The following is a 26,064-nucleotide window of genomic DNA, read 5'->3' on the forward strand; positions in this document are numbered from 1 at the left end:
AAAGAAGCTATTGCAGTGCAGGGTGGTAAGAATTCTAATAGAAGTACAGGGGCTAAACGTATAAGATGTGTGTCTAAACTGGACTTGAGTGTCAGGCAAAGCTTCCTAGAAGAACTGTCTTCGAAGTGAGGAATTGAAAGTACCAATAGGCACCAATCAAGGCAAGTAGAGACAAGCAAAAGAGGACAGATTGTTTGAAAGCTGAGAGATTAGAGATGAGATTCCTCAGAAGGCAGAACCAGGAGTCTCTGAATGTTCTAAGAAGGGGAGTAACGTGATCAGCTTCACATTTTAACATGATCCCCCTCACTGCGTTGTGGCAAATAAATTAACAGGATCAAAACTGGAGTCAAGGAAGCCAGCTGGATTGCTTTTGTGATCACCTAGGTAAGAAGTGGTGATAGTCAAAAGCAGACTGAGTCTAGAGATATATACCGATGAATTGAATAGATGCTGGTGATGGTGTGGATGTGTGGCTGAGGAAAAAGGCTTCTGCTCAGATTTCTGATTTCAGTTGGAACCACATGGGAGAGCCATGCAAGCAAGAGGCTGAGGTTTAGGGGATGGAGACGGTGAGAGGCCAGTGCCTGTCGGACCTCCAAAGGGAGTCGCAGAGCTGCATGCATGGTGCTAATCTGAAGCTCTGAAGAGCAACTGGGACTTTTCAAAACTACGAGGCAGGTTCAAAACCTAGCATTTAAGAATATTCAAACTATGATCCCATCACAATTTATATTGACTTCCAAATCCATTCTGTATAATGTATCAAATTTTCCTCCTATACCAATAACGGGAATATTTCACCGTTTTTCACATGCTCTTTCTTCAGCCTAGGATAATCTTTGTGACCTGGGAACCTCTTCCCTATTCTTCAGGTTTTAGATCAATTGACCTCTCTGAGGTCAGTTATTGTCTTCCTTCCACGTGTAGTCATAGCACCTTTTTCCATTCTGAAACTTATCCTACCTTAATTTGTCCATCACTTTGCCTCACCCCACGAAAGCTTCTTGATGGTCTCTGACCAGATAATCTGTGCACACTCACTACCTGGCACATAGTAGGCCCCTAAAGAATATTTATGAAATAAACGAAATAGATTAACACACTCTACTATTTTTGCCAAACATGGTCATAATTGTTGTTTTATAGTAAAACAAAGAGAGGACATGAATCATAAATAGAGTTTTACTTGGGGAGACTTCCTATCTGCTTGCTTTCTTGTCTAGAATAGAAGTAACAACTATAAGAAATTAGTTCTTTATAATTTCTCTTACATTGTGCCTCAATGTTGGTGCCACATTGTTCTCCTTTTGAAGTGACTCCCCTGTGGCATTCTGAAGGATCCTTTAATACACTCAGTAAAATAAGATCGCCTCTATAGACGTCAGCTACAACCCTAGTTTATTATTGGTTATTGACTACTGCTATTCAGTAATTCTCTGGGGCCCATTTATTCTTACCTCAAATAGTCCCGGTAGTTTTCTGAAATATGATGTTAAAATTCGTAGAGATTATGAAGCTGAGCCACTGAAAAGATTATTAAACACATTTACCTTCCTTGAGATAAGCTGGAAGGTTATAAAGACTATTTTAAGGCATCACCTTTGAATGTATAGGAAGTGATGGGGCCTAGACTGTCTACCATCTTGAGGATATTGCTGGTTAAAACCAATTGACCAGCTTCTCACAGACACCCATTAACAGAAGTTCACGTCAGACAAGGCTAAATCCATTCCTTCTGTAACGTACTAGCGAGTGTTTAAGAACAAGATGAGACAGACGATGCTGCTTTAGCATCCGTGACTATCCTTTGCTTCATTACCTTTTCATCTTCTTCTTTATTTTCTTAGGTCATCCAAAATATTTTTGAAAAAGATTAATCTACACAAATAACTAAATATTCTGTTCTATTCTAAGTATTGTTTAAAGGAAAAATAGTATGCCAAACGTTTCTAAAATTAATGAAACATATAGTTCTATTTGGATCTTTCCTCGGAACCTAAATGGAAATTGATTTAAGGCACTAAGTGCCTGAGCTGTTCTCTGTAACACGATGGGATTTTAAGTAATGATTTCACATTTGGATTCGACTTTTGTTTTTTGTGTGCATACTTTTCTGAGATTCCAAAACTAATTTATCAGGTTCTTCATAGTAGTCAGAAACCAATGACTGCCTTTTAAGGTAAGCTATCATGTTTTGAAAGTAAAACTATTGTCATACTTTTCTTTAACCTTTTGAATTTTGAGATGAACATTTTTTTTTCCATCATTTCATTAGCTATTTGTGGCTCTATTTTCTTAGGCCTAATATGTTAAAATAAATCTCTTAAATCATTCCCATGATGCACTAGGCATTTGTAATAACTAGATGGTTTTCTCTTTAGAGAAATGATTATATCCCCTTGGCCACATTGCCTACAATTCTGCTGGCTGCCCCTGGGTGAGTGATGATATCGAGGGTTGGGATTTCACGACCCAACTGAGCAAGAATATAATGAAATGGATCACTGTTATTTGTAAAAGACATATTTTACTGTCTTTTCATGCAAAGTGGTGATATAAGTTCATGTACTCAAGTTTCTTGTCTCCCAAATTGCCAAAGAAATATTTTTTTAAAGTCAAAAAAATAAATCAGTTCCAGGAAAAGGGCATAGGTTTTCTGTAAGATACCATCCAGTTAAATCAAGATTGAGACAATTTGTGCCCAGTATGAAATTTATATCTTCCATATCACTAAATGGTATTGTTCACTCAGTTACCCAAACCCAAAAACTGAGATCTACCTGCGCTTTTTCCTTTATCCCCAACCTAGACGTTCTCTGCTTCACTTCCAGATCTGCTCTCTGTCTTTTTCCACCCTGCTTGATACCCTGGGAGGCTGAATTCTCTGGGCTGCAAGTACCCAGCTGCCCCTGGCCTCTGGCTTCCAGTTGTGTCTGCCCAATGGGATAGGACATTGAAGGAGTAGAAAGAGGAAGAGGTTAAGTTATTTATTCTCCATTCTCTCTCAGCTGCATATGAATTTGTAGTGGCTGCATTCTTCTCTCCAAAACCATGACTCCTATCAGGTGGTCCTTCTCCTATCCGTACCTCTATTGTCCACAGTGCAGAAAGGATTTCATTTGCTTGGCCAGTCGGGTCCAATGATAGTAACAGATTCTATTCCTGTCTCTGTCTCTTGTTGATTCTCTTAAACTTCTTCAACTTGAAAATAGTCTTGCCCTTTCTGAATATGCATCTGTTTCCTGACTGCCTCTGACCTATACACACCTGATATATGAAATTGACCACAAAGTCCTTTTGGAAACACAATGTTGTGACTTTGTTAAATTAGCATTTCTCAAGGAGATCCTGGGGTGTTGGATGGTGAGCTGTGGTTCAACAAAAGCTCACAACGGAACTGAAATAGAGAAGTTTATAAATCACAGCTTCTGGAGGAAGTACCCAGCATACCTTGAGGGGCCACACAGGGAAGTCAAGGCAGCGTGCAGGCAGAGAGAGAGGTGAGACTTGGGGCACATGCCTTTATTAGGGTCTATGGGGAAGCTTTGGGGTTCCTGGGCTAAGGCCAGATTTGTCAATTCAAACCAAAAAGAACAGGGTTTTGGTAAGGTCCAAGGGTATTATCTAAGGGCGCACATGGGGAAGTTGCTGGGAGACGGGGAGACCGTTTAACCCAAGGGCAGTCAGGGAGTCATATCAGGAGCTTCACTTTACTTGTGACTCTGCCAGGTGTTGTCTAGGGCGTGCACTCAAGGGAGGGGCTAGAGCAAGTTCAAGGAAACTGCAGGCTGCTTGGCCACACGAAAGGGATGCCAAGGCAGGGGTATTATGGTATAGTTTACCTAAACTCTCAACACCAAATTTCTCTCAAATCTCTCCACTTCTCTATATCCCCAATAACATTCTCTTAGTTCAAGTCCCAATCTGATTATTTTTATTCCTATAATACTTCAGCTACTTCCAGCTACTTCTCCTTTACAAACCGTGCTCCATACTAAACCCAGAATGGTAGTTAATGGGTTATTAATTTCCTCCTTAAAAGCCTTCGATGACTTCATGTTGCCTTAAAAGATGGCCAAAAGTCTCCCCATAATCCAGCCACTCCCTGTCTCCCAAGACTCACCTATATTTGCACACATACAGACACACACAAACACACACACACACACACACACACACACACACTGTAGTTTCCTCCAATGCCAAACCACTTGCAAATTCCCCTCACCTGTTGTCTCTTTCCTTTGGGTCTTTAAAGATGCAGCGTGCTCTGACAGGGTTCCATGTGCTCTTCCCAACACCATAGTCTTCTTTGCCCACCCTTCTCTAGCCAGCTCCTTGAAGTCTTTTAAGACTCAGGTTCAGACCTCTTGGGGAATCCTTTCCTGATGGTTTTTGCACTCCTAACTTCCCATAGCATCTACCCACAACCCTGCATTGGTATGTCCCTTCTCGTCCCCTGCCAGGAGCGTCAAAATTTTGAAAACTTTTAGTTCAAGGTTCAAACTATGTGGTTCAAATCCATTTCCACCATCTATTTGCCTTGTGATTTTGAGCAAGTTAATTGTGTACCTCTGTTTTCTTGTCTGTAAATTTAGGAAAACAAAAATAATCATGTTTTTGTATTCTTGTGAAAATTAAATTATGTTAGCACATTTGAAACATTTAGAGCAGTGTTAGGTTTATAGTTAGCACTCAATGAATTAGGAAGTTTTGCAATTGCCCATGAGTCTTGCCCACAAGATGAAAGGTCGTAAAAAGGAAGGCCTAGCTTCTACTGATCATCACATAGTCTTGATTAGTAAGTTTCTGGTGCATAGAGAGAACTCCATACGTCCTTTTAGGTTAAGTAAATAACAATGAATGATGTGCGATGAATTCTAGATTGATTAACATGCCTTCTCTCTTGGCTCATCTTCATGTTTCAAATCCTGGTTGGTAATGTCTAGACCTAGATTCCTTACAGGAGTCCTTTCTGTGAAATAAATACTCTGGGGTTCCTAGGAACCTGGGAAAGTGCGTCTCTTCTTGTAAGACTAGAAGACAAATTGGCATTTGTTTTTGCCAGCTCACATGTTCTTATGGCTGAGGTCAAGTATGTGACTTTAATCATGACACCTTGGTCATTGACCCGTCTTTCTCTAATTTGGATGCACTTTCCAGGTAATAAGTAATCATGCATTTTTAATCCTTGCTGATATTTTGGAATATTCTTCTTTCCTGTAAGTTTTATGGTAAATTGGAAGTATTCCAGAATAGTATATCTTCATAATGGGAGAAATAAATTAAATTTAATTAATATAATAAATGTTCCCTTTGGACATAAAACACTTACTGGAAATGCTGCATATTTATATATTTCTTACTTTCCATAATGGAAAGGTATTTAAACGTCAATGATTTCTAAATCTAAATGTAGTCATTAGGTAAAAATATGCTCCTAGTCAAAAATACTGTTTTTATAAATTTGTCACTTTAAATTTGATTTCCCCTCTTACTATAAATAATAACAGCATTAGAATATGAATTTGTAGCTTTCTTTAAGGATTCATGGCACAGAGTTTGGTTTCCATAATAACCCATTACATTTTATGTTTGAAAATGATTTGCTTCTTTTTATGTCATTGCTCAGAATATGTCTTTGGGTTAGAAAATTTGTAAAGTCAAAAAATAGATGTTTAGCAATTACTATTTATCAGAACTATGTGAAGTATTGATTGCTTAAGTAAGTTAATAAATAAATGAAGTTCCTTTAAAGTTTTAAGTCCTAAAAGGGGAGATAATCATGGAAAAACAATTAAGTGTTTATGGTACATACAAAACAATATTAAGCATTTTCTAAAGCTTACAAACTGCACACAGTACATGCATATCTAAGGCTACTGCCATCTAGAATCTGTGGAAAATACAGAAACATAAAGATGCACACAGGCATAGACATACACATGCTACATTCATGTATATCAGTGTTTGAAAGCAATAAAAGCTTTCTTTAACAGACATGCATTTTGAGAAATTCCAGAAAGATTAAAGAAGAAAACATGGTGACTTCCATTTTGGGTAGCTATGAGACAGACATAAAACATAGGCTTAAGTAGAAAAAAGTTTTAGATAAATTACTAAAATGCCAAAATAATGAGAAAAATTCTTATAGCCAAAAAAAGAAAGGAAGAAAGAAAAGAAGGAAGGAGTGAAGGAAGGAAAGAAGGAAGAAAACGTGAAGAAAAAGAAAAAAAGCCGTAAAAAACAAACCTCAGCGAAATTTTCCTGACTATACTTCACTTTTAGGTGGGAAGGAAAAAATCTTCTCCAATTACATATAATATTATAACAGCAAACTAACCCAGCATGGAGGTTTGTGGCACAAACTGGTATATCATTCACTTATACAAAATATTTATTGAGCAATGACTTGGTTCTAGCAATTATAATACAAATGTGTCACTTTCTATGATATTCAAAATTCTTAAAGAAAATATTATGTTATAGTATTCCCAGGTTGAAATTGCCCTCATGAGATAGACAAAACAAACACATGTCATTTTTAGGGGGAGGCCTTACACTCACGCCTCAAAGTACTCTCACAGATAGAGTTCTAAAGAATATGAGCCTACAGTGAAAAATGACAAGACACTTGAGAGGGAATTGAAAGCACCGTGGGAGAGGAGTCAGCAGAAAGAAGAGGAGGTGAGCAGGATCTGCAAAGACCAGATTTGTTATTGCCAGATACAGAGCAAAAACTTTTATGCTTGATTTTTTTTAAAGAAATAAAAGAGGGAAATTAAAGTCTGTGTAAGGAAAAAGATACCATGAAAACTGAGTAGATGGTTTTAAACATAAGTAAAGAAAACTTCAAAAAAATAAAAATGTAATAATTAAAATTAAAAAATTGACAGGTTAAACAGCAGTTAGAGTTGTAAAGAGAATTAGTAAATGGGATAATATATCTGAAGAAATTACTGTGAATAAAGAGAAAGAGATGTTGCAAAAAGAGCTGACGATACAGAGGATAGGATGAGAAAATCTTTTTTTTCTTTTTCTTTTTATAGATTGGCACCAGGGCTAATAACTGTTGCCAATCTTATTTTTCTTCTTTTTCTTCTTCTTGTTTTTCTCCTGAAAGCCCCCCGGTACATAGTTGTATATTCTAGTTGCAGGTCCTTCTGGTTGTGCTATGTGGGACGCCACCTCAGCCTGGCCTGATGAGCAATGCTGTGTCTGTGCCCGGGATCCAAACTGGCAAAACCTTGGGCTGCCAAAGCAGAGCTCGCGAACTTAGCCACTCGACCACAGGGCTGGTCCCAAGAAAATCTTATTTTATATAATAAATTTTTTAACAAAAGAGTGAATGTGGGAGAACTATAATTTTTCCAGAATATATTAAAAAGACAAATTCTTCAAATAGAAGTGCTCCCTGGAAAAAAGTTAAGCTACATGAAGAAAACTAATTTGATGCCTTAACATATCACAGTGAAAAACTGCTGGTCAGCAAAGACAAAGGAAACTTCTTAAAAGTTTCCAGAGAAGAAAGACAAGTCTACTACAAAAGAAAGATAATTGGATTTAAATTACTTTATAACAGGAAGAACAGAAAAGTGAAAACATTCCAAAGTGCTCAGAAAGACCAATAAATCTTATTTGAAAAGATATAAAATAGAACAATATCCATCGTATATAATTATCCCCTGTGTAGTGGTAAGTAAAAACAAATAACCTGATTGAAAAAGTGAAGACAGTATATATTTTAGTGATTTAAAATAGATAAACTGTGAATGATGAATGATATATTTAAAAATTGTAATAGAAATTGAAACAACAGGGAGGTTATCAATTCTCATTCATCAGATATATAACCAATTAAATGAAGGTGATATTTAATTTTGGTTAGGGATTTAGGAAATTGAGTAACTAAAAACAATCTAGAGAGCTTAATTTTGTGTAGACATTTATGGCATATATATTAAAATACATATTTGGCATATTTATTTGACCCAAGAAGTTTACCTCTAGATATTTATTCTTCAAATATATTCAGGGATGTTCATAAGATATTAGACACATGTATAAGGGAAGTTCAAAAGAAATTTGGAGACAATAAGTTTGAAACTTAAAGGAAGTTCCTTTGTGTCTTAAAGGGAGAAAGGGGTATTATACAGTAAAAGTGCGTGTCAGGGGAGCCCCAGCGTATGAAAAGCATGCAGCATGGACTATTGAAAAACTTAGACTAAGATTAGTTGGAACATACATTGGACATATATTGAGGCACTGGAGGCAGATAAAACTGAAAAGTAAGATGGAACCAACTCATAGAAGAATGTAGATTTCACTTGGAATAATTTTTGACGCGGGAGTAATAAGAAGAGCCGTGAGAAAGATGGATTAGAGAAAAATAGGAACTAAAGTCAGATACTGAAAAGGAAATATGCGCATAGAACTGACAAGAGGAGGAAGAGCTATTTTACTAATCTCTTTTAAAGAGGGGGAGGGTAGAATTTGAGATGTGGAAGGGAGAAAAAGAGAAATCCAGGGTTCTGATAGTTCCTGACTTGGCACATAGGCAGAACGCTGTAATCGAACTCTTGTCCAGCGCTGAGCTCTGGAGTCAAGATCTGGAGAGCTTGCATGTTCTCTGTGATCACCAACAACCCTCGGTAGGGCTGGCGTGGGAAAGGAGAATCAGAATCTACCAAGGGGAGTACAGCTTTTCATGAATACCCACCATATATACTGAAAAACAGTGGTTTGGAATGCCCTGGGCTACAAATTTTGCCTAACACACAGCGATGCTGTGAAAATCAATTATGTGAGAATGCTTGTGATCTAAGGAACTCTATGAATATGGAAGCTAAAGTTACAAGATTGTGAGAATGAGAGCTGCATTCCTTCAGTGAGAAAAATTAGACAATGTGAAAGCAAGATCTATTAGAATCACACTATTATATTAATAGAGAATTAATTTACTTATGTTTTAAAATGTTAAATCTTATTGCGTAAATTAAGATATTATTCTTATTCTATTGCATAATATTATTTTTTTTAAGATTTCATTTTTTCCTTTTTCTCCCCAAAGCCCCCCGGTACATAGTTGTATATTCTTTGTTGTGGGTCCTTCTAGTTGTGGCATGTGGGACGCTGCCTTAGCATGGTTTGATGAGCAGTGCCATGTCCGCGCCCAGGATTCGAACCAACAAAACACTGGGCCATCTGCAGCGGAGCGCGTGAACTTAACCACTTGGCCACGGGGCCAGCCCCTTGCATAATATTATATTAATAAAAAAAGAGGAGGAACACTTGGGCTTATGTCTGTTCAGATTGGTTTTTCCATGTATATTTTATTATTTTGATATCTAATTCTTATCTTGGATGGCAAATCAGAATTTTACACTTAACAGTAATTTTACATATTTCCTCTTTTAAGATAAGCATGCCAATTAAATACATTTTAAATAGCAGACATTTTTCTGTGTTTCTTTGCTCTCAGATAAAATTCACTATGATTAATTATTTTCAAAGTTGTTAGATGAAGCTGAAACACCAAATTTTAGAGTTAGTAGAGAATGATGATGATTTAAATAAACCTTTGAAATCATTTTTCAATATGTTTAAGGTTCTATTTGATATTATGATGTTCTCATGATTTTGACAGAGTGGAAATTAAATTCTTCCTTGGGTTTACTCCTGATAGCCACCACCAGTAAAACATCACTAGGTATTGTCAGTTACCCTGCATGGGAATTGAAAGCCTGACCACTAAGATACTCCATAGAAATAGTACAATTTCGGGGCCTTCTATAGTGCAGTCTTTTGAACATGTAAAATTTTAATAATCTACAAATGGGAAACATCTTTCAAGTATGTAACTATTCATGTAATCCCAGTAACTATGAAAGAAAACACTGATCATTTTTACTTTAAATACAACTTTCCTTACGACGTAATATGGTGAAACAAATTCAGACATAAAATTGAGAAAAATAAATATTTGCTACGTATATGGCAAAGGGCCAGTTTCTTCAGTATACAAAGAGCTTTTACAAATCTGGAAAAATATTCTACACAATTAATAAAATGTCAAAGGACCTTAACAGGTAGTTCACTCTAGCAAACACAAATGGAAAATAACCCTATGAAAAGAGTTACAGATATATTGTTTTTGTTGTAACAAATTATGACAAACTGAGTGTCTTAAAACAATACAAAGTTACTCTGTTACAGTTTGGGAGGTGAGAAGTCTGATATGGATGTCACCGGACTAAGACTGCTCCCGGCTGAAGCAGTGTGAACATGGATGTATCCTTGCCCACAGTTATCCAAGAGGCAATCAAGCAGATTCTTCATGCTTATTACTTTGGACTGATAGTAAATCAAGCATTTAGATAAGAAAATCAGTGAAATTCAATTTTTACAATATTGTTTATTTAAAAAGCCTTGATTTATTTCTAAACTCTCATACATTCATGATTTTTAGAATTAAAAGTAATTATAACTCTAATGCTCCTTTTGTGCATTGCTAATTATACTATGACCGTCATCTAGTTGTGTTTAGTTAATGTCTACATTCATTGGATATTTTTAACATTTTATGTAAAAATAAGTTAAAATTTTATCAGAATAAATTTTGTTTCTTTTTAAATCTTTTTAAATAAGTCAAATAAAATTTATTTTAATTCTAAATTCTTAAATAGGTAAGTTCATAACATTATTTATAACCTAAGAAAAATGCTGAAAGTCAAGGACTATTAATAACATATCAGATATAAAATTTGATCCTAATAACATAGAATATATCTGATTAATGCTGTTTTCCAAATTTGATTTATGAACCTGATATTTTTAATTGATGGATCATTTGATAGTAATTATTTTTGTGTAATCAGTTAGCAACTGAAATGTGTAACATACTGATTTTTTCAGGTAAGACATAGGCTCCCTGAGCAGCTACCACAGGAGGAAGAAGTAGTGACATTTAATTGTCTAATTTATTCCTGATAAAAAAGATGATTGACTGCAGTTCATGAAGTCCATGGCAAGAGTTAGACAAATAGTGAAATCATTTAGAAACACTAAAACTAAACATGAAATTAGATTATGAAGTACTGAGTAATAAATCCCATGTAATTCACATTAGCATTGCCATTTAACTTGATGGAAGTTACCTTAAAAGGACAAACTTCTATTATGGGGAGAACTATGCTAATTTAATAAAATGAAGTCAGAGAAAGTTGATTGTAAGATTGAATCAAAAGTGTTAGAATTTGTTATTTATACAGTTGTGTGTCGCTGAGCAATGGGGACACGTTCTGAGAAATGTGTCATTAGGGGATTTCGTCATTGTGCGAACATCATAGAGTGCACTTACACAAACCTAGATGGCATAGCCTACCACACACCTAGGCTCTGTGATACTAATCTTACAGCACCACTTGGATGCGTGCTCCATCGTTGATCAAAACATTGTTATGCAACACGCAACTGTAAAACTAAAGAACTATATAATGGAGTTATGAAATTGACCCTAAAGACAACAAAATTATTTTCATTTACTATTTTTCTTGTTAGTAGTGGTACATTTATGGTTACAAAAATGAGTCAAATTCATTTATAAAATATTTCCTGGAGAGCCTTCTTGGAGTCAAGCATTGTTGATAGGAGAAAATGAAGAAAAGAGCAGGAAGATCTATCCATCCTTCATGGAGACTGCAGTCCAAAAGAAATAGAAGAGTCAGACTTCAACAACCATAAAAATATATATACGGTTACAGCCGGTGATAAACTCCAAAGACGAATTTCAAGTTGTAAAAAGATTGTAAACAAAAGGTTTAACTTACACCTTTACTTTAAAGTCACATTACTTTGGTAAAATGTTTTCATAAATTATTTAACTTTCTTACACCAATAAGTTGGCATGAAAATACATGGTAGACACAGATATAACTAAGTCTCCAATGTCAGTTAGAGAATATCTTTGAACTGACTTCTTTTGCCAAAGTTTTGTCTTTATGACAACGTACAAAACAAAAATTTACTCAGATAGCTAAAGTGTTGATTATTTTTGTTGCAGCAAGAGTTTTTACATTAAAAAAATAATCCTTTGAGCCAGCTCCATGGTATAGTAGTTAAGCCAAGCATGCTCCACTTCAGCAGCTTGGGTTTGCAGATTCAGATCCTGGGCACAGACCTACACCATTCATAAGCCATGCTGTGGAGGTGCCCCACATGCAAAGTAGAGGAAGATTGGCACAGATGTTAGCTCTGAGCAAATCTTCCTCACCAAAAAAAAATGATAATAATAACAATGATAATAATATTAATAATTCTAATGATTATATTAAAATGAAAATTCCAAAAGCACTCCTTCCCAAACAATATGTAATGCTCAGGAATACACTGAATTTAAGAAATATTTATAAACTATTTACCGTGAATAAGGAATTCTGCCAAAATGAGAAATCTGTGTGTGGAAGGAGGTAGAAAAACAATGGCCAGCTTAGTAGGAGTGGCTGTATGTAAAGTAATAACTATACTGTAAGCAGGTGGGAAATATTCTAGCACTGGTACAATGACATGTTATGGAATTTTACAGATCAGAGAAACATCAATTTCATCTTGGTGGGCCAGGAGCAACCAAGAAGGCTATGTAGAGGAAATAATGTAGATCTTGACTTTGGCACTTTAGGTGAAATTTAGATAGTAAGAGAGGAAGAACAATACATAGAAAATGATTTGAACAAACTTCCAAAATTGGGAAGGCTCAGGGTCTTTAAGGAATAGTAATCTCATTTGGTTTGAGAAAAGATAAGGTACTTATTAGGAATCATAAAATAGGCTGGAAAGAAGAAAGGGATTCAGTTGTCAAGAGGCTATGAATGTAAAAGTGAGGAATTTCAACTTAATTCAAAGGGAATTGTTTTTTGCTCATTATTTATTAAGGAAGAAAACATTAAACTAGTGGTAAAACTTGTAAAAAAAAAAAATTAAGGTGGGGGCTGGCCCTGTGGCCGAATAGTTAAGTTCGCATGCTCTGCTTCAGCAGCCCAGGCTTTCACTACTTCGAATCCTGGGCGTGGACATAGCATCTCTCATCAGGCCATACTGAGGCGGCATCCCACATGCCACAACTAGAAGGACCCACAACTAAAATATACAACTATGTACTGGGCGTATTTGGGGGAAAAAAAGCAAAAAAAAAAAAAAAAAGAAGATTGGCAACAGTTGTTAACTCAGGTGCCAATTAAAAAAAAAGAATTAGGGAAGCATTTGTAGGCATATTAAGGCACCCCTTAGAGAACTGCTAGAAATGAGTGCAAGTCACTTTGAGGAATACATATTTCCAGCAATCAACCTAGAATTAATTCAAACTCGAGAAGTTTTACCTCTAAAAGGTAACACGGCCCAATTTCTTGATTTTAGGTTCATAAGGTTTACAACAGCCAAAGTAGAAATATATTTAGCCAAAACTCTGATGCTTTTACCTACGAGAACTGACTCTTAGGCTTACGGAGGCCAGTACATCCAGATTTCTTACTACTTTGCGGAAATTAATTTAGCCTCTCAGAACCACATAGATTGACTGTAGCCCCGGGGTTCACCTGGGGTCACATTCTGTGGCTCAGGCATTTTCAACATTTATAAATCCCACCATTATGAAACAAACATAATTGTTTGCCCTGAGTTAAACCTTGAATGACTGTGGTTTTTATTCTCTTATTTTAAACCAAAGTTTCTATTATTTCTATTTAAGGTCCTAATACTTTTACTAATACTGTATTTTCCTATCCGTTTATAAATATAGATCCCAGGATTCTCCGCTGTCTGCAGCATCTGCCTTTGTTGCTCCTTCTGGTGTGACAGAAGGAGTTGCCTCCACGTGGACTTCCCTCAGCGCCCCTCCTGCAGCGCCATCCGTGTGCCAGGGGGCGGTGTGCCGCAACGGAGGCACTTGCCATCCTGTCTTCCTCTCAAGTGGCGCATTCTCCTTCCAGTGCGACTGCCCACTGCATTTCACCGGCCGTTTCTGTGAACAAGGTAATCAATCTTCATCATCCTTCTGTATTTCTTTTGTGCACTTCTCCAGAGGGTGCAAGAGGATTGAAACTTACCGTAAACACATTAATGGATACTAGCACAAACAAGAAACATCTGTATAATTTTACTTAAAAATGAGTTCTGATAGAACACTTTTACTTAAGTATTGTAGAAGCAAACCAAGATTTTTTTTCATTAGGATTCAAAATATATTTTTAATATAATTTCAACTGCCACACAAAATAAGAGTTAAAATTCAAATGTAGTGTTGTTCACATAGTTTCTTCTAAAATCATAGTGCATCCATCCTTTGTCACCATAGAAACAATTAGGTTCTAATTAATACTATTTTTGTTGCTTAATTATTAATCAAATCATTATTTTTTATATTTCATAAGCAGATCCCCATATTGAAAATCATTTTGGTGTGTAAAAAGATTACATTATTTTTTGACGCTTAAGAATATGATTTTACCATTAATGGAGCTATTTATGAATCTAAAGGAAATTCCCCTATTGTCAACATCTAATGGTCTCCTAAGAGTTTCTCGGTTAACTAAGGCAGTGATGGGCAACTAAAGCCAGAACCACCCCGAGGGGATTACAAAGGCATTAGGTCCTGATGCAGCAGACTGCACGTCCCTACACCAATAGCTGAAAAATGTCATTGTTTTCTATGTAAAATTAATCACTGGTTCTAAATTGGGGAGGTGGGAATGGAGATTACTATTGGATAATAGTTCAGATGGAAGAGAATTTCATTGCTTATCCAAGATTCTGTTAAATAACTTCTTTTTTTAACAGCAAAATGCGGGACCTCCAAAAGCAAATTCAAAGGTACATAGATGTTATTTAACTCTTCTTCCCAAATGATCTTGTGTGACTATGTAGGTGAGGAAGAATATTCCTTTACCCTCTAGGTTCTTCTGGCTAGTCTAAGAATGAAATCTACATGAGACAGCATAACAGAAGAAAATCAAACAAATGTATTAATAACACGTATACATTGGAGAAACCCCAGAAAACTGAGTAACTTTCCAAAATAGCCAAAGCCACCACCTTAAATACCATCTTCAGCTAAAGACAGAGTAGGATGTTAGGGGTAGTGGTTTGGGACTACAAAGGGAAGGAAGGGAATTCATATGGAGATGGAAAAGCAAATCTTTGGTGGACAAACATTTGCCATGCCTTGCAAAGACAGTAAGACATGGGGAGGACTTTGATCAAGCGAGCCTTGCTGGGTTCCTCCCTGTCTCCCACATCTAGTTGGTATTATACTGCAGTTACCTGTGGTGGTAGCTCCTCCCTGGAACACGCCTTCTTTCTTCAATTCTTTTAGGCAGTTAAGGGGAAGGTCAAAGTTTCTTCCTTGTTCTTTTGTTCTTAAAAATAATCAAGCCAAAGGGACACACTTAGGGTGACAAATGCTGATCCCCCACAACTGCTGTGCATGTGTTAATATTCAGCCAAGAAAGCAAGTAAATATAGCAAAAAGCATAGAAAAGGAAACACTGTCTATTTTCATGTTTATTGTAAGACATTATGTGTCCTTAAAGTCTATTTTTTAGCTGTAAAATGCTTTTGAAGACACATCAATGTTGCTTGACTTTTGAGTGAATATTTTACATGTTTGAAAAATGTCATGAGACTTGCCTTCTGCTACAGTCTGAGACCATTTGTATTACATTCTGTGCGTAGAGTTCTGGGGGCATAACTTGGATTGTAACGCTTTTGTAGATCCACATTTAACCAGTTAAAACTCTGAGAGGGTTTTTTCTTTCTTTAATTTCATGCTGGGTAGAGCCTTAGAATAATACCTTCCTTAACTTTCTTAAAATACACTTTGACATTTTAATGTTTTTGTAATCCAAATTGACTGACATCAGTGAAATCCATGTTGTAAAAGGAGGAGTCCTTAGTTATTGAGTCCATCTCCTGGTCGGTCACACAAATTGGATACAAATGAACCTCTAGCCATAATTCCTCTCTCTCCCACTGAATCCTCAATTCTCTTTCCTTTAACTCCTTACTCAGTAGCTGTAACACTTGATGTGGTGACTTATACTTTCCTCCAGAAAAAGAGAAGTCCAGGTTTCCTTGGAGTTCACCCCAAAGCTGGACTAAGGTTTAATTGCATTTGGTGTTTTGGGTGGCGGACTGTAGGAAACAGATATCAAAAAAAGAATTGGGAATTTCTGCTCTGTATTTGTTGTTGGGAGGATTTTATCTTTTCCCAACATTCTTAATCACTTTCTACCTTCTATATTTTTAACTGTTTTTGCTGTCAAATTTAGAATATTTTAAAAACTAATAAATTAGATGATAAGGTGTTGCTAAAACTAATTAATCTACTATAGAACATTTATTTCTAAGTGAAAAATAATCAGAAACTGTGAGGAAATAATTATTACAAATTACAGAACTGTTTGTTTAAAAGAAACTTCAAGTCTGTAATAGCTGATGTGTATGATACACTAAACAAAATTCATGAAGAACTCTTTTTAGACTGTCAGATTTCATAGTATACCTGTAATTTTGTTGTTCCTGCCTCCTTTTTTTGGAGATATTCCAGTATAATACTTAGAACGTGGTATAATGTGCATTTTTAGAGTTGGGAACATTATTTCTAAGTGTAAAAATTATAAATATTTATTTTCAACCATTTACTCCTTAAATTTGAATAGAGTACCTTTCTGCTCTCAGTTATAAAGAAAGCCAAGACTGTGTTTTCAGTCTAATGCTCTAAATATAATTCACACTGGTATGCATCTTAGAATCCAGATTGACAGATGATGACTACTGCCTGAGGCCCATGATTCAGGAGTCTGGTACCATGACAAGACTTTTCATGGCATTATCCTGGTTAGCCAGATGCCGCAATTTCTGAGTGTACAGTTCAGCAAATAGTATTGTATACCAGTTTCAAAATGTTTCAACTACCTGGTAAAAATCTTGCTTTGTATAAACAATCCTTACATCTCTCTCTCTCTCTCTGTATATATATATGTATGTATGTATATATGTACATATATATAAAATATATCTTATATATAATATATAATTTCTTAGAAATGTTCTCAGTGTAAAAATGCTTAGATTTTACAGATAGATTGCTATGAAAACACTTTCTTAAATGAATTCCTTATTGAGTACATTCAACATCAAAATATATGAACTTCTGCTCCGGAGTGAAATGTGCGTAACATTGTTCAGAGTTCTGATTTCCAGACAGGGTGCTGAGTGCTTCATGCATCTTGTGTCACATGACCCTCAGGAAAACCCCGCTGAAGCAGATGCTCTAAATTACCCCCATTTACAAATGGGAAATCTAAGGCCCGGAGTTGTTACATTCCTTGCTCCAGGTCACACAGCTAGCACACGGCAGCGATGGGATTAGAAGCAGCCTCAGCTGACCGCAGACTTCACATGTAACCACAGACTCTCTTGCTGCACTAGTTAGAAAATCCAATTAAACATGATGGGATGGCATGACATGAATTTCTAAATTTTCTCGCTCTTTCATCTGTTTATAAAAGGTATCTTTATTTCAGTAGAAAAAGAGAGTTTTCTTTTAAAAATGACGTTTTGAAAATCAGAAAACCAAAGAAGTCAATGTTGATCTAATAAGTTTTTAATGAAGAAGGTATTAACATGATCTACTTAAAATTAAACTGAAAAGTATATTGTGCCCTTAAAAGAATCATATTTGTATGGTAGTATCTTTCCATAATGATTTCAGTAAAACTAAAATATAGAAAGTAGATTGAGAAGATTTGAATTTCAGAAAAATTTAGACATAGATGGTGAAAGAACATAAAAAAACATACAATCGCGTAGGCATCTATACAGAAAAATATGTTGGAAATTGACTTTTCTTCACAGTCTTGATCCTTTTTACTTCCAATTAATACTCTTAACCTGTGAGAGAATGTTGAAGTATTTTATTTTAACAACTTTGATTTTTCACAGCAAAACGGAGGTGTAAATTAAGTATAGGCTTTAAAAAAACAACATTGGATTCAGTAACACAGAGAAAGGATTTTCAGGACTATGGGACTTAGTAATGGGTCCCTCACTCACATATTTCCTGTCTACTTGGCATTACATCATGTGCTCTACTTTATCAAATCATCCATACCCAATCACCTAATAACACTGACTTATGGAATCAGTTTAATTTAACATGTAGGGTTTTTTTTGACACATGCTATCTTATTCACATTAGCTGAACCCTGGTGCCCACTGTATCATAATGATCCCGCATCTCACCAGGGGAAACATAAGAGCGCATATTCTTGCTTTGTTTGAGATGCTGCATGCAGGCAGATGGCTGTCTCCCACTGTAAAGTTCAGAGTGACAGATTTAGAATATCAGTGACTTGTGCTAGGAGAAAGCCTGTGCCTCTGACTATTAATTATAGGATTAGCATTTTTAAACGGTCCCATACTTTTTAGTGTTCTATAAAACAGTTTTATAAATAGTGCAATAAAGGAATATTTAAATGCCATACATTAAGACAGAGTAATCTTTTGTTTTATTTGATATCCTGTCTGTGTATATTCCATATATGCTTAAAGGTCAACTGTACTGAGTAAATTGCAAAGCTAGAAATAAAACTGAGAGGTTTTACTAGGTGTTTTACTTGTTATTTATATATATATAAAGAAAAGACTGCTTTAATGTCTGCCTTTGTTTTTATCATAACTGGAATATATTTTAAAGGCATATTAGTCTGAAATTATTTATTAACTTTAGATCAGGTGGCTGAATGTCAGACATGCCAGACCCAAGAAGGCAGGGAAATGGAGCATCAGTCAGCTTCTTATCACCATGATTTATCTCCTCTCCAAAGAACTGATGGTCTACAGCATCAGAAAAGAGCCATGAAGTGGGTGTTGGCCTTTTCAAACCTGATACCCGTGTCTGAAAATCTATCTTTCAAATCAGAGAGCAATGCTGCATATTTATTAGTAAATGGCAACAGCTAAAATGTTAAGATGTTAAATTGAAAATGGGTGTTAAAGTGAAGTCAAGGACAGGGGCTGCAGGAGGACAGGGTTACCTGTCATCAAGGATGGAGCATTGCGGCTCTGGAGGAAGGGGCGGGCTGAAGGGCGCCAGTCTTGCCTGCTTCTCCACTAGCAGCTGTTGCTCTCTCCAGCAGGGAGCACTGTGTTCAGTTGGCAGAAAAAGACAGCTCCCCCTAGCCTGGCACTTGAAATTAGGTAAAACTAGTTGTTCATCATCTCTCTGCTTGCATTGGTAATACTCCAGAAATTTCCATCTAGGAAGAGGAGGGAATATATATACCCCTCTGTACATCAAAAAAAGATATTTATTTTGTCTTATTTATTGCCTTGACTAACGTTGTTTTATTCCCCTAAAATTCAACACACCCGGTTAAATAAACATGAGTTGAATACTTAGCATGAATAAGGCATGGAGTTAGTCACTGGAGGTAGTATGAAGATGAAGAAAGCATATTTTTGTCCTTAAGTTTGCAAGTAGCTGTTAGCATGGGGTGTGGAGTCGGGGATGCAAGGATGAGAAGACGAGCTTAACACAAAGGTCAGCTGGAATCTCCCATTTCCCTCTTTAAAGCCCGTAATCTCAGCTCTGCATCACCCCCTCCCCAGTTTATTTTACTTAGGACCTGTGTTAGTTTTATATTGCTTCCTTAACGATTTATCACACAATTTAGTGACTTCAACAGCATAAGTTGATTATCTTACAGTTCTGCAGGTCAGAATTCTGACTCGAGGCTCACTGAGCTAAAGTCCAGGTGTGGGCAGGGCTGCGTTCCTTCCTGGAGGTTCCCGGGTAGAATCTGTTTCCTTGCCATCTGGCTTCTAGAGTCTGTCTGTATTCCTCGCCTCATGGCTCCCTTCATTCATTTTCAAAGCAAATAACAGTGGGTCTAATCTTTTCTATATCACGTCACTCAATCTATGCCTCCACCTCCTTTTTCTATATTTAAGGACCCTTGTGTTTACACAGAGCCTGCTTGGATAATTGAGGGTCATCTCTGTATCACAATGTTGACGGATCAGCAACTTTAATTCCAACTTCAACTTTAATGCATAGACTCTAGGAATTAGGATGTGGACATCTTTGGGTGGGGAGCTTACTCTTCCTGCCACAGGACCTCTAGTCATTCCTCAGGGGATTTATGTGGTCACATAATAGAAAAGGAAGTTTATTAAATGGATATCTGGTGCTCATAGAATTGAGGGAAGTGCTTGAAAAAGGTACTAGGAAGGAGGCTCTGGAGGGCCAGTCAACAGGGAGCAGACTGCGGCTCATCCAGGAACAGGTTGGGACATCACCATCACTCAAGAGAGGCTCATACCGTTATCATGTTCTAAGTCACTCGCTCAAGATTCAGGGTCCCAAGAAATACTTTGAAATTGTCTAATTGGCAAAACTTCAACCATATGCTAATCCATTGCCTGAGCAGAGAGGAAGTAGAGGGACAAGAGGAGTTATCTTTTACTTTAGGCTTCTAGCATAGTAACCAGACCACATGATCTACCAAGATCCCAAACAATGGGCATCTTCTTAAAGTCCGCACAAACGTAGTCCTTCACACAAAGCTTTCACAGCACACATGCACGTGTGTGTACACACAGCTTAAAATCAAACACTAGTTTTTTACTTAAAAAGTCTTCAGATATTTCCCTTCTCTCTTCTCATCACTCTCGTATTTTATGTTTTCCCCTTATATTTCTGATGTTTTATTCATTTATATTGCTGATTAGTTTGGGGAAATTTTTTGTTGCCATTCCTCCTGCAAACACACCACAAAGAGCTTATTAAAATGTTTTCATAAACAAAGATTGTTCCCTTCTTACATCTAATTTAGGTAGTTAAGAAAATTATTCCATGGAGAAAGTGGTGTCTGAAATGGTACTTAAAAGTATGAGTTGAAGGAATTAGAATGAGCAAATACATGAAGGGGACGAGAGTTGTCTAGTTTGGCTTGGAAGTGGGGCACATGTAGGATCAGCTGAGAATTAAAGCTGGAAATTCGTGTGGGACCCATACTGCAGAGAGGCCTAAATGCAGATTAAAAATATTAAATTCATTAGCAATGGCTTTCAATGGGAAAAAGACCTAATGATCAGAGCTTGCTTCAGAATGATGAATCTGAGAGAAGAATTTAGGAAGAATTACAGTGGGGAGGAGAGTAAGGCGGGCAGGAAAATTGGAACGTAATTTCAACGGGCTAGGAAACAGGGTGAAAACTCTTTTAACCCTAATGTTTCCTAATAATCTGGAAATATAACAGATCTTTGTGTTCCCTAAACAGAATATAGTTTAGATTTTTTATCAAAAACTTAGAGGCTGAATAAGGCTTGTATCTTTTAATGTATTATTTTGTGAAGAAGAAAAAGTATGATATGAAACGTGATTATATGAGACAAGTCACACCAAAGATCCGTTTTTCTCCCCATTCTTGTACTGGCTTCTGTCTCATCTGTCCACGGAAAAGCTGAATCATATGCGGTAAAACGTTATCAGGGCACAAACATCATGGATAATAAAGCAAATGATATGGGCTTATTCTACAAGAGGTTAGTGACCAGCTAGCTAACCATTTATAAGCATATGTATATGTGCACACTGAAAGTATGATTCATCTCATCTTTCTCACTTCACTGCTAAATTCCTCAAGAACCACGACTTCACTGTATGCAAACGGATTTGTTTCTAACAAATTTATCTCACACACAGACGTTTAAAACATGAAAGATTATTAAAGCATGTTTAGGATCATTCTTGGGCTATCAAAATAATTTACAATTGGAAAATACTTTAAAATTAAACTAGTTGAAACTAGCATTTTACAGGGGTTGAAACAAAGTTCAAGAACAATGACTCACGGGAACCACTAGTTAACGGCAAATCTAGAACTAGAATACAATGTCCCTGTTCCAAATCCAGCATTTGATCTGCCACAGCGAGTGTCCTCCAAAGTTCTTCAATGTAGATTCCAAGTTGAACTGCAAGAAAAACATATTCATTGGCCTTTACTTGAGATCGACAATTGTATTAACTTAGATAAATTAAGACAGTACATAATGACTTCAATTGTACCAGCTTCTCTCTCTCTCTTTCTTTATATGATAGATAAATGCAGACTGTGGACAAATAAACCTGACATTTGATGAGTTTACTAATGGTCCTTTTAAATGACAGGCATGTATAAAAGTATTTTCTTCCCTAATGTAAATCTGCTTATGAAAATAAAAAGAAGAAAAGTTGATTAGAATTCTTTATACTGCTGCCTATGTAATTACTTTAAGGTGATAATGTTTAAACAGAAGTAATAATTAGAAAAAAGTTAGTATGCAGTGATCACAAAATACTTAATTATTTATGGTTCTATAGAAGCTCTGTCCAATAATATAATGCAAGGCACATATGCAATTTTTTATATTTTCTTGTTGCCATGTTAAAAAATGAAAAAGAGACAGAAGAAATTAATGTTAATAATGTATTTTAGTTAGCCTAGTATACCCAAAATGTTATCATCTCAACAATATAAAAATATTATTGACAAACTTTGAATTCTTTTTTTCATACTGTCTTTGAAATCTAGTGTGTTACTTTACACTTAGAGCACATTTTAATTTGAACTAGTCACTTTTCAAGTGCTCAATAGCCACATGTGGCTGGTAGATACCGTTTTGGACCTCACAGTTCCATCTGACTAAAGGAAAATGGCTTACAGTTGTGATGGTGTTGCTGGTACAAAGAATTGAGATGGGGAGAAAATGAAGAGACTTTTCTACTTAAAGCTTTGATTAGAGTAGAATGTGAGAAGACGGAAGCAGTTCAAGTTAAAGAAAATCTGTCAAAAGACTCAATTATGCAATTTGTTAACATAGTAAGCCTTAAAAACTCATTTATAGAACAAAGTCTAGAGCACTCATTTTGATCTCTCTTCTCTTAACCATCTATACTTATATGATCTGCCTGTTGTTAGATGAGATGACCCATAGAATCCTGAAGCCTTAATCTATACACTGATAGTTGCCAGATCTATGGACAGTCCTGACCTTTTGCTGCAGGCCAGAGCTACATGGTACACTTGTGTATTAGACAAGGCCTTTCACACAAAAATGGACCATTAATCTTCTCCAGAAATTCTCTCTCATTCTTACAGTAGTATATTAATTCATTTATAAACTAAGTTAGATGGAGTCATTCATCCACATTTCTACCATAAATTCTTTGCATACTTACTATATGCTAAGCACTACCTCAAACCCTGGTCATACATTGACGAGTAAGATGGACACACTCCCTGTCCCGTGTCATGTACAAGAAGCATAAGCCAATAAAGAAGTAAATACTCAAATATATAATCCAAAACTGGTATACAAACTTGGAAACAGAGCACTATAAAAAAGAAGAACAGAGTGGGTTACAGTGGGAGTAGAGAAAGACCTATTTACAAATCTACTATGAGGAAATGCCATTTAATCCAAAACTAAAAAATGAGAAGGTGCCTGTCTTTTGAAAAGCAGAGAAGAGAATGTTCCAGAAAAAGAGAATATTGTGTTATCATGAAAATGAATATGTAAGAATGACTTTTTACCAGATTCTTCCTAAGAGAAAACTATAAGTATTAATAATTTTCTTAGACTAAGATGAGACAGAAATAAATTAAAGAAGAGGAAAACAATTTCACTAATTTCATTTATTTATTTATTCACATTTGTAGTGGGCCAATTGTTCCTGGTCTCAAGAAACTTAGTAAAGTTTTATAGTCAGAGTCTAAATATAAAGGCTATTTTCTCAGTTACCACAGTCCATACTCTTTCAAAGAAAACATCAAGCTTTTCCATAGGAGAATATATTACCAGATAATTAAATTAATAGGCTTAGTTAAATTCTATCTCATTATTCGTCATTTTAACATTTTAAATAATGTAAAAAACTACACTGATACTTTCATATTATAACATTTGCAAAGAAATAGTAAAACTTTGAAAAAAAAAAATCTGTTTCCTAGTTAACTAGAGAACATTAGTGCAAAGAATTGAAGGATGTAAACTTGGATGATATGAGAATAGACCAACAGTAAAAACAAAGGCTAATGTACCTGCCCTGAAATGTTATTATATGGTGACAACACAAAGGACTATATGGCCAGAGCTAATCAAGAGTGAGTTATGTGGAGCCAGCCTGATGGCCTAGTGGTTAGTTTGGTGTGCTCCACTCTGGTGCCTGGGTGCAGTTCCCAGTCTTGGAACCACACACTTGTCTGTCAGTAGCCATGCTGTGGTGGTGGCTCACATAGAAGAATCAGAAGAACTTACAACTGTGTACACCTCTGTACTGGGGCTTTGAGGTGGGTGGGGGGGAGGATGAAAAAAAGAGCAAGATTGGCAAGTGTTAGCTTAGGGCAAATCTTCCCATGTCAGGGTGGAGGTGGGGGGGAGAATGATTTCCTTACTGCAAACATCAAAAAAAAAAAAAAAAGAGTGACTCATGTGGTCTCTGGAAATTGATATTCAGGCAAGTATTTTCTTTAACATGTGATGTGTCAGGAGAAAATTAATAGAACTTGTATTTAAGAGGCAACTTTATGCCTTTACTCATAAATATAATTTTATTAATGAAATTGGGAACCACCTGAGCAAAAGAATTTATCCCTTAAACTGTCTGTCCTTGAAATACTACATTGATTTCAATTGCTTTGATCTATTTTGTTAAGGTGTCTCTGTAGATATCTCTTTATTTTCTATTCCAAGATCATAGCTATGGATATGAATAAATATGACTAGATGTGAAAAGATACAGAAATTGAAACCAATCCTCACACATATGTGTGTCACCATTTGCCTGCAGTTTCCTTTGTTGCATATGGATTAAAAATGAGGAATGGATGCTTTGTATAATCTTGGTGTTTCTCTAGGTTAACATCAGGTGTAGTAATTAAGAAATAAGAAAGCAACAGCTGATAAGAGCTAATAATTTCCGTTTCACATTTGGTACGTACCATACTAAGCTCTTTTCATGCATTTTCTCTTTCAGTCAGCATAGCAACTATGAGTCAGATAATACTTTAGTAGTCAAAGTTATTTTTGTTTCCAAGTTATAGACATCAACTCAATAAATAATAGCTAACATTTATTGGATGCTTAATATGTCTTAGGTATTGTTCCTAATCTTAGCCTGGAGTGACTCATTTAATCTTCATGAATAAGTATTATTTTGAAGTAAATAATATTCTATCCCCATAATACAGGAGGAAAATGGAAGCAGACAGTTGAAGTAACTTTCCCATGGTTACTCAGCCAGTAAATTCTGGAATTGGGATTTAGATCTATGTTCTTAAAACTATCCTTCCTATCTGATCCAACGTAAGCAAAGATAGAAACAATTATGGTGAAAATATAAGAGCAGCACCTCGCAGAACCGCAGAAAGGGAATTTGAAGGTGTTTCCAGAAAGGAACTAGAAGTAGGAACAAAAGCACAATGGGTGCTTTCTCTGTCAGAGGCATGGCAGTTTCATTCTTCGCACCTTCTCCTAGCTGACAAGTGCATGTGAGCCAATGTGGTAGAGTCCTTCCCCCCATCGGAGGGTGAGTCTTTCTTGGATTGACTCTGGGGAAAGATGAGTGGCTAAGGTGACTATCCCTAGGTCAATCACTGTTGCCAAAAATCTGGCACAAAAAAGTGCCAGCCTGACTGCCGGAGGAGCAGCTCTCTGAGCCACCCTGCAGATCAGAAAGCAGCTGCCCACAATGGCAGGCTGGTAATACATCACAACATGGGTGAGCTACAACTGTTAATATCCCCATCCTACTGATGGAGAAACTGAGGCACAGACATAGTAATTTGCTGAGTCGTGCAGTGATCGGCAAAGCCAGAACTCAAACCAAGGTGTGTTTGATGCCAAAAATTGTTCTTTTAACCACTAAACATTTGAACATCTCCCTTAAAAAGCAGGGTATAAGAATTGAGACAATGCATCTATAGTGACATAGCAATGCATTTAGTTTATTAAATGACCTGACTT

General features: G+C 36.2%; 1 protein-coding gene across 1 annotated transcript in view; it reads left to right on the forward strand.

The window, feature by feature from the left end:
- Positions 1-26,064, forward strand: part of LOC106842352 (protein eyes shut homolog) — a 1,064,587-nt gene that overhangs the window by 655,524 nt on the left and 382,999 nt on the right. The window contains exon 22 of the mRNA XM_070516721.1: positions 13,796-14,028. Within this exon, the coding sequence (XP_070372822.1) occupies positions 13,796-14,028 (233 nt within the window). The remainder of the gene's footprint in view (positions 1-13,795; positions 14,029-26,064) is intronic.

The sequence above is a fragment of the Equus asinus genome, chromosome 8 (genome assembly GCF_041296235.1).
Source record: "Equus asinus isolate D_3611 breed Donkey chromosome 8, EquAss-T2T_v2, whole genome shotgun sequence".
NCBI classification, from domain to species: domain Eukaryota; kingdom Metazoa; phylum Chordata; class Mammalia; order Perissodactyla; family Equidae; genus Equus; species Equus asinus.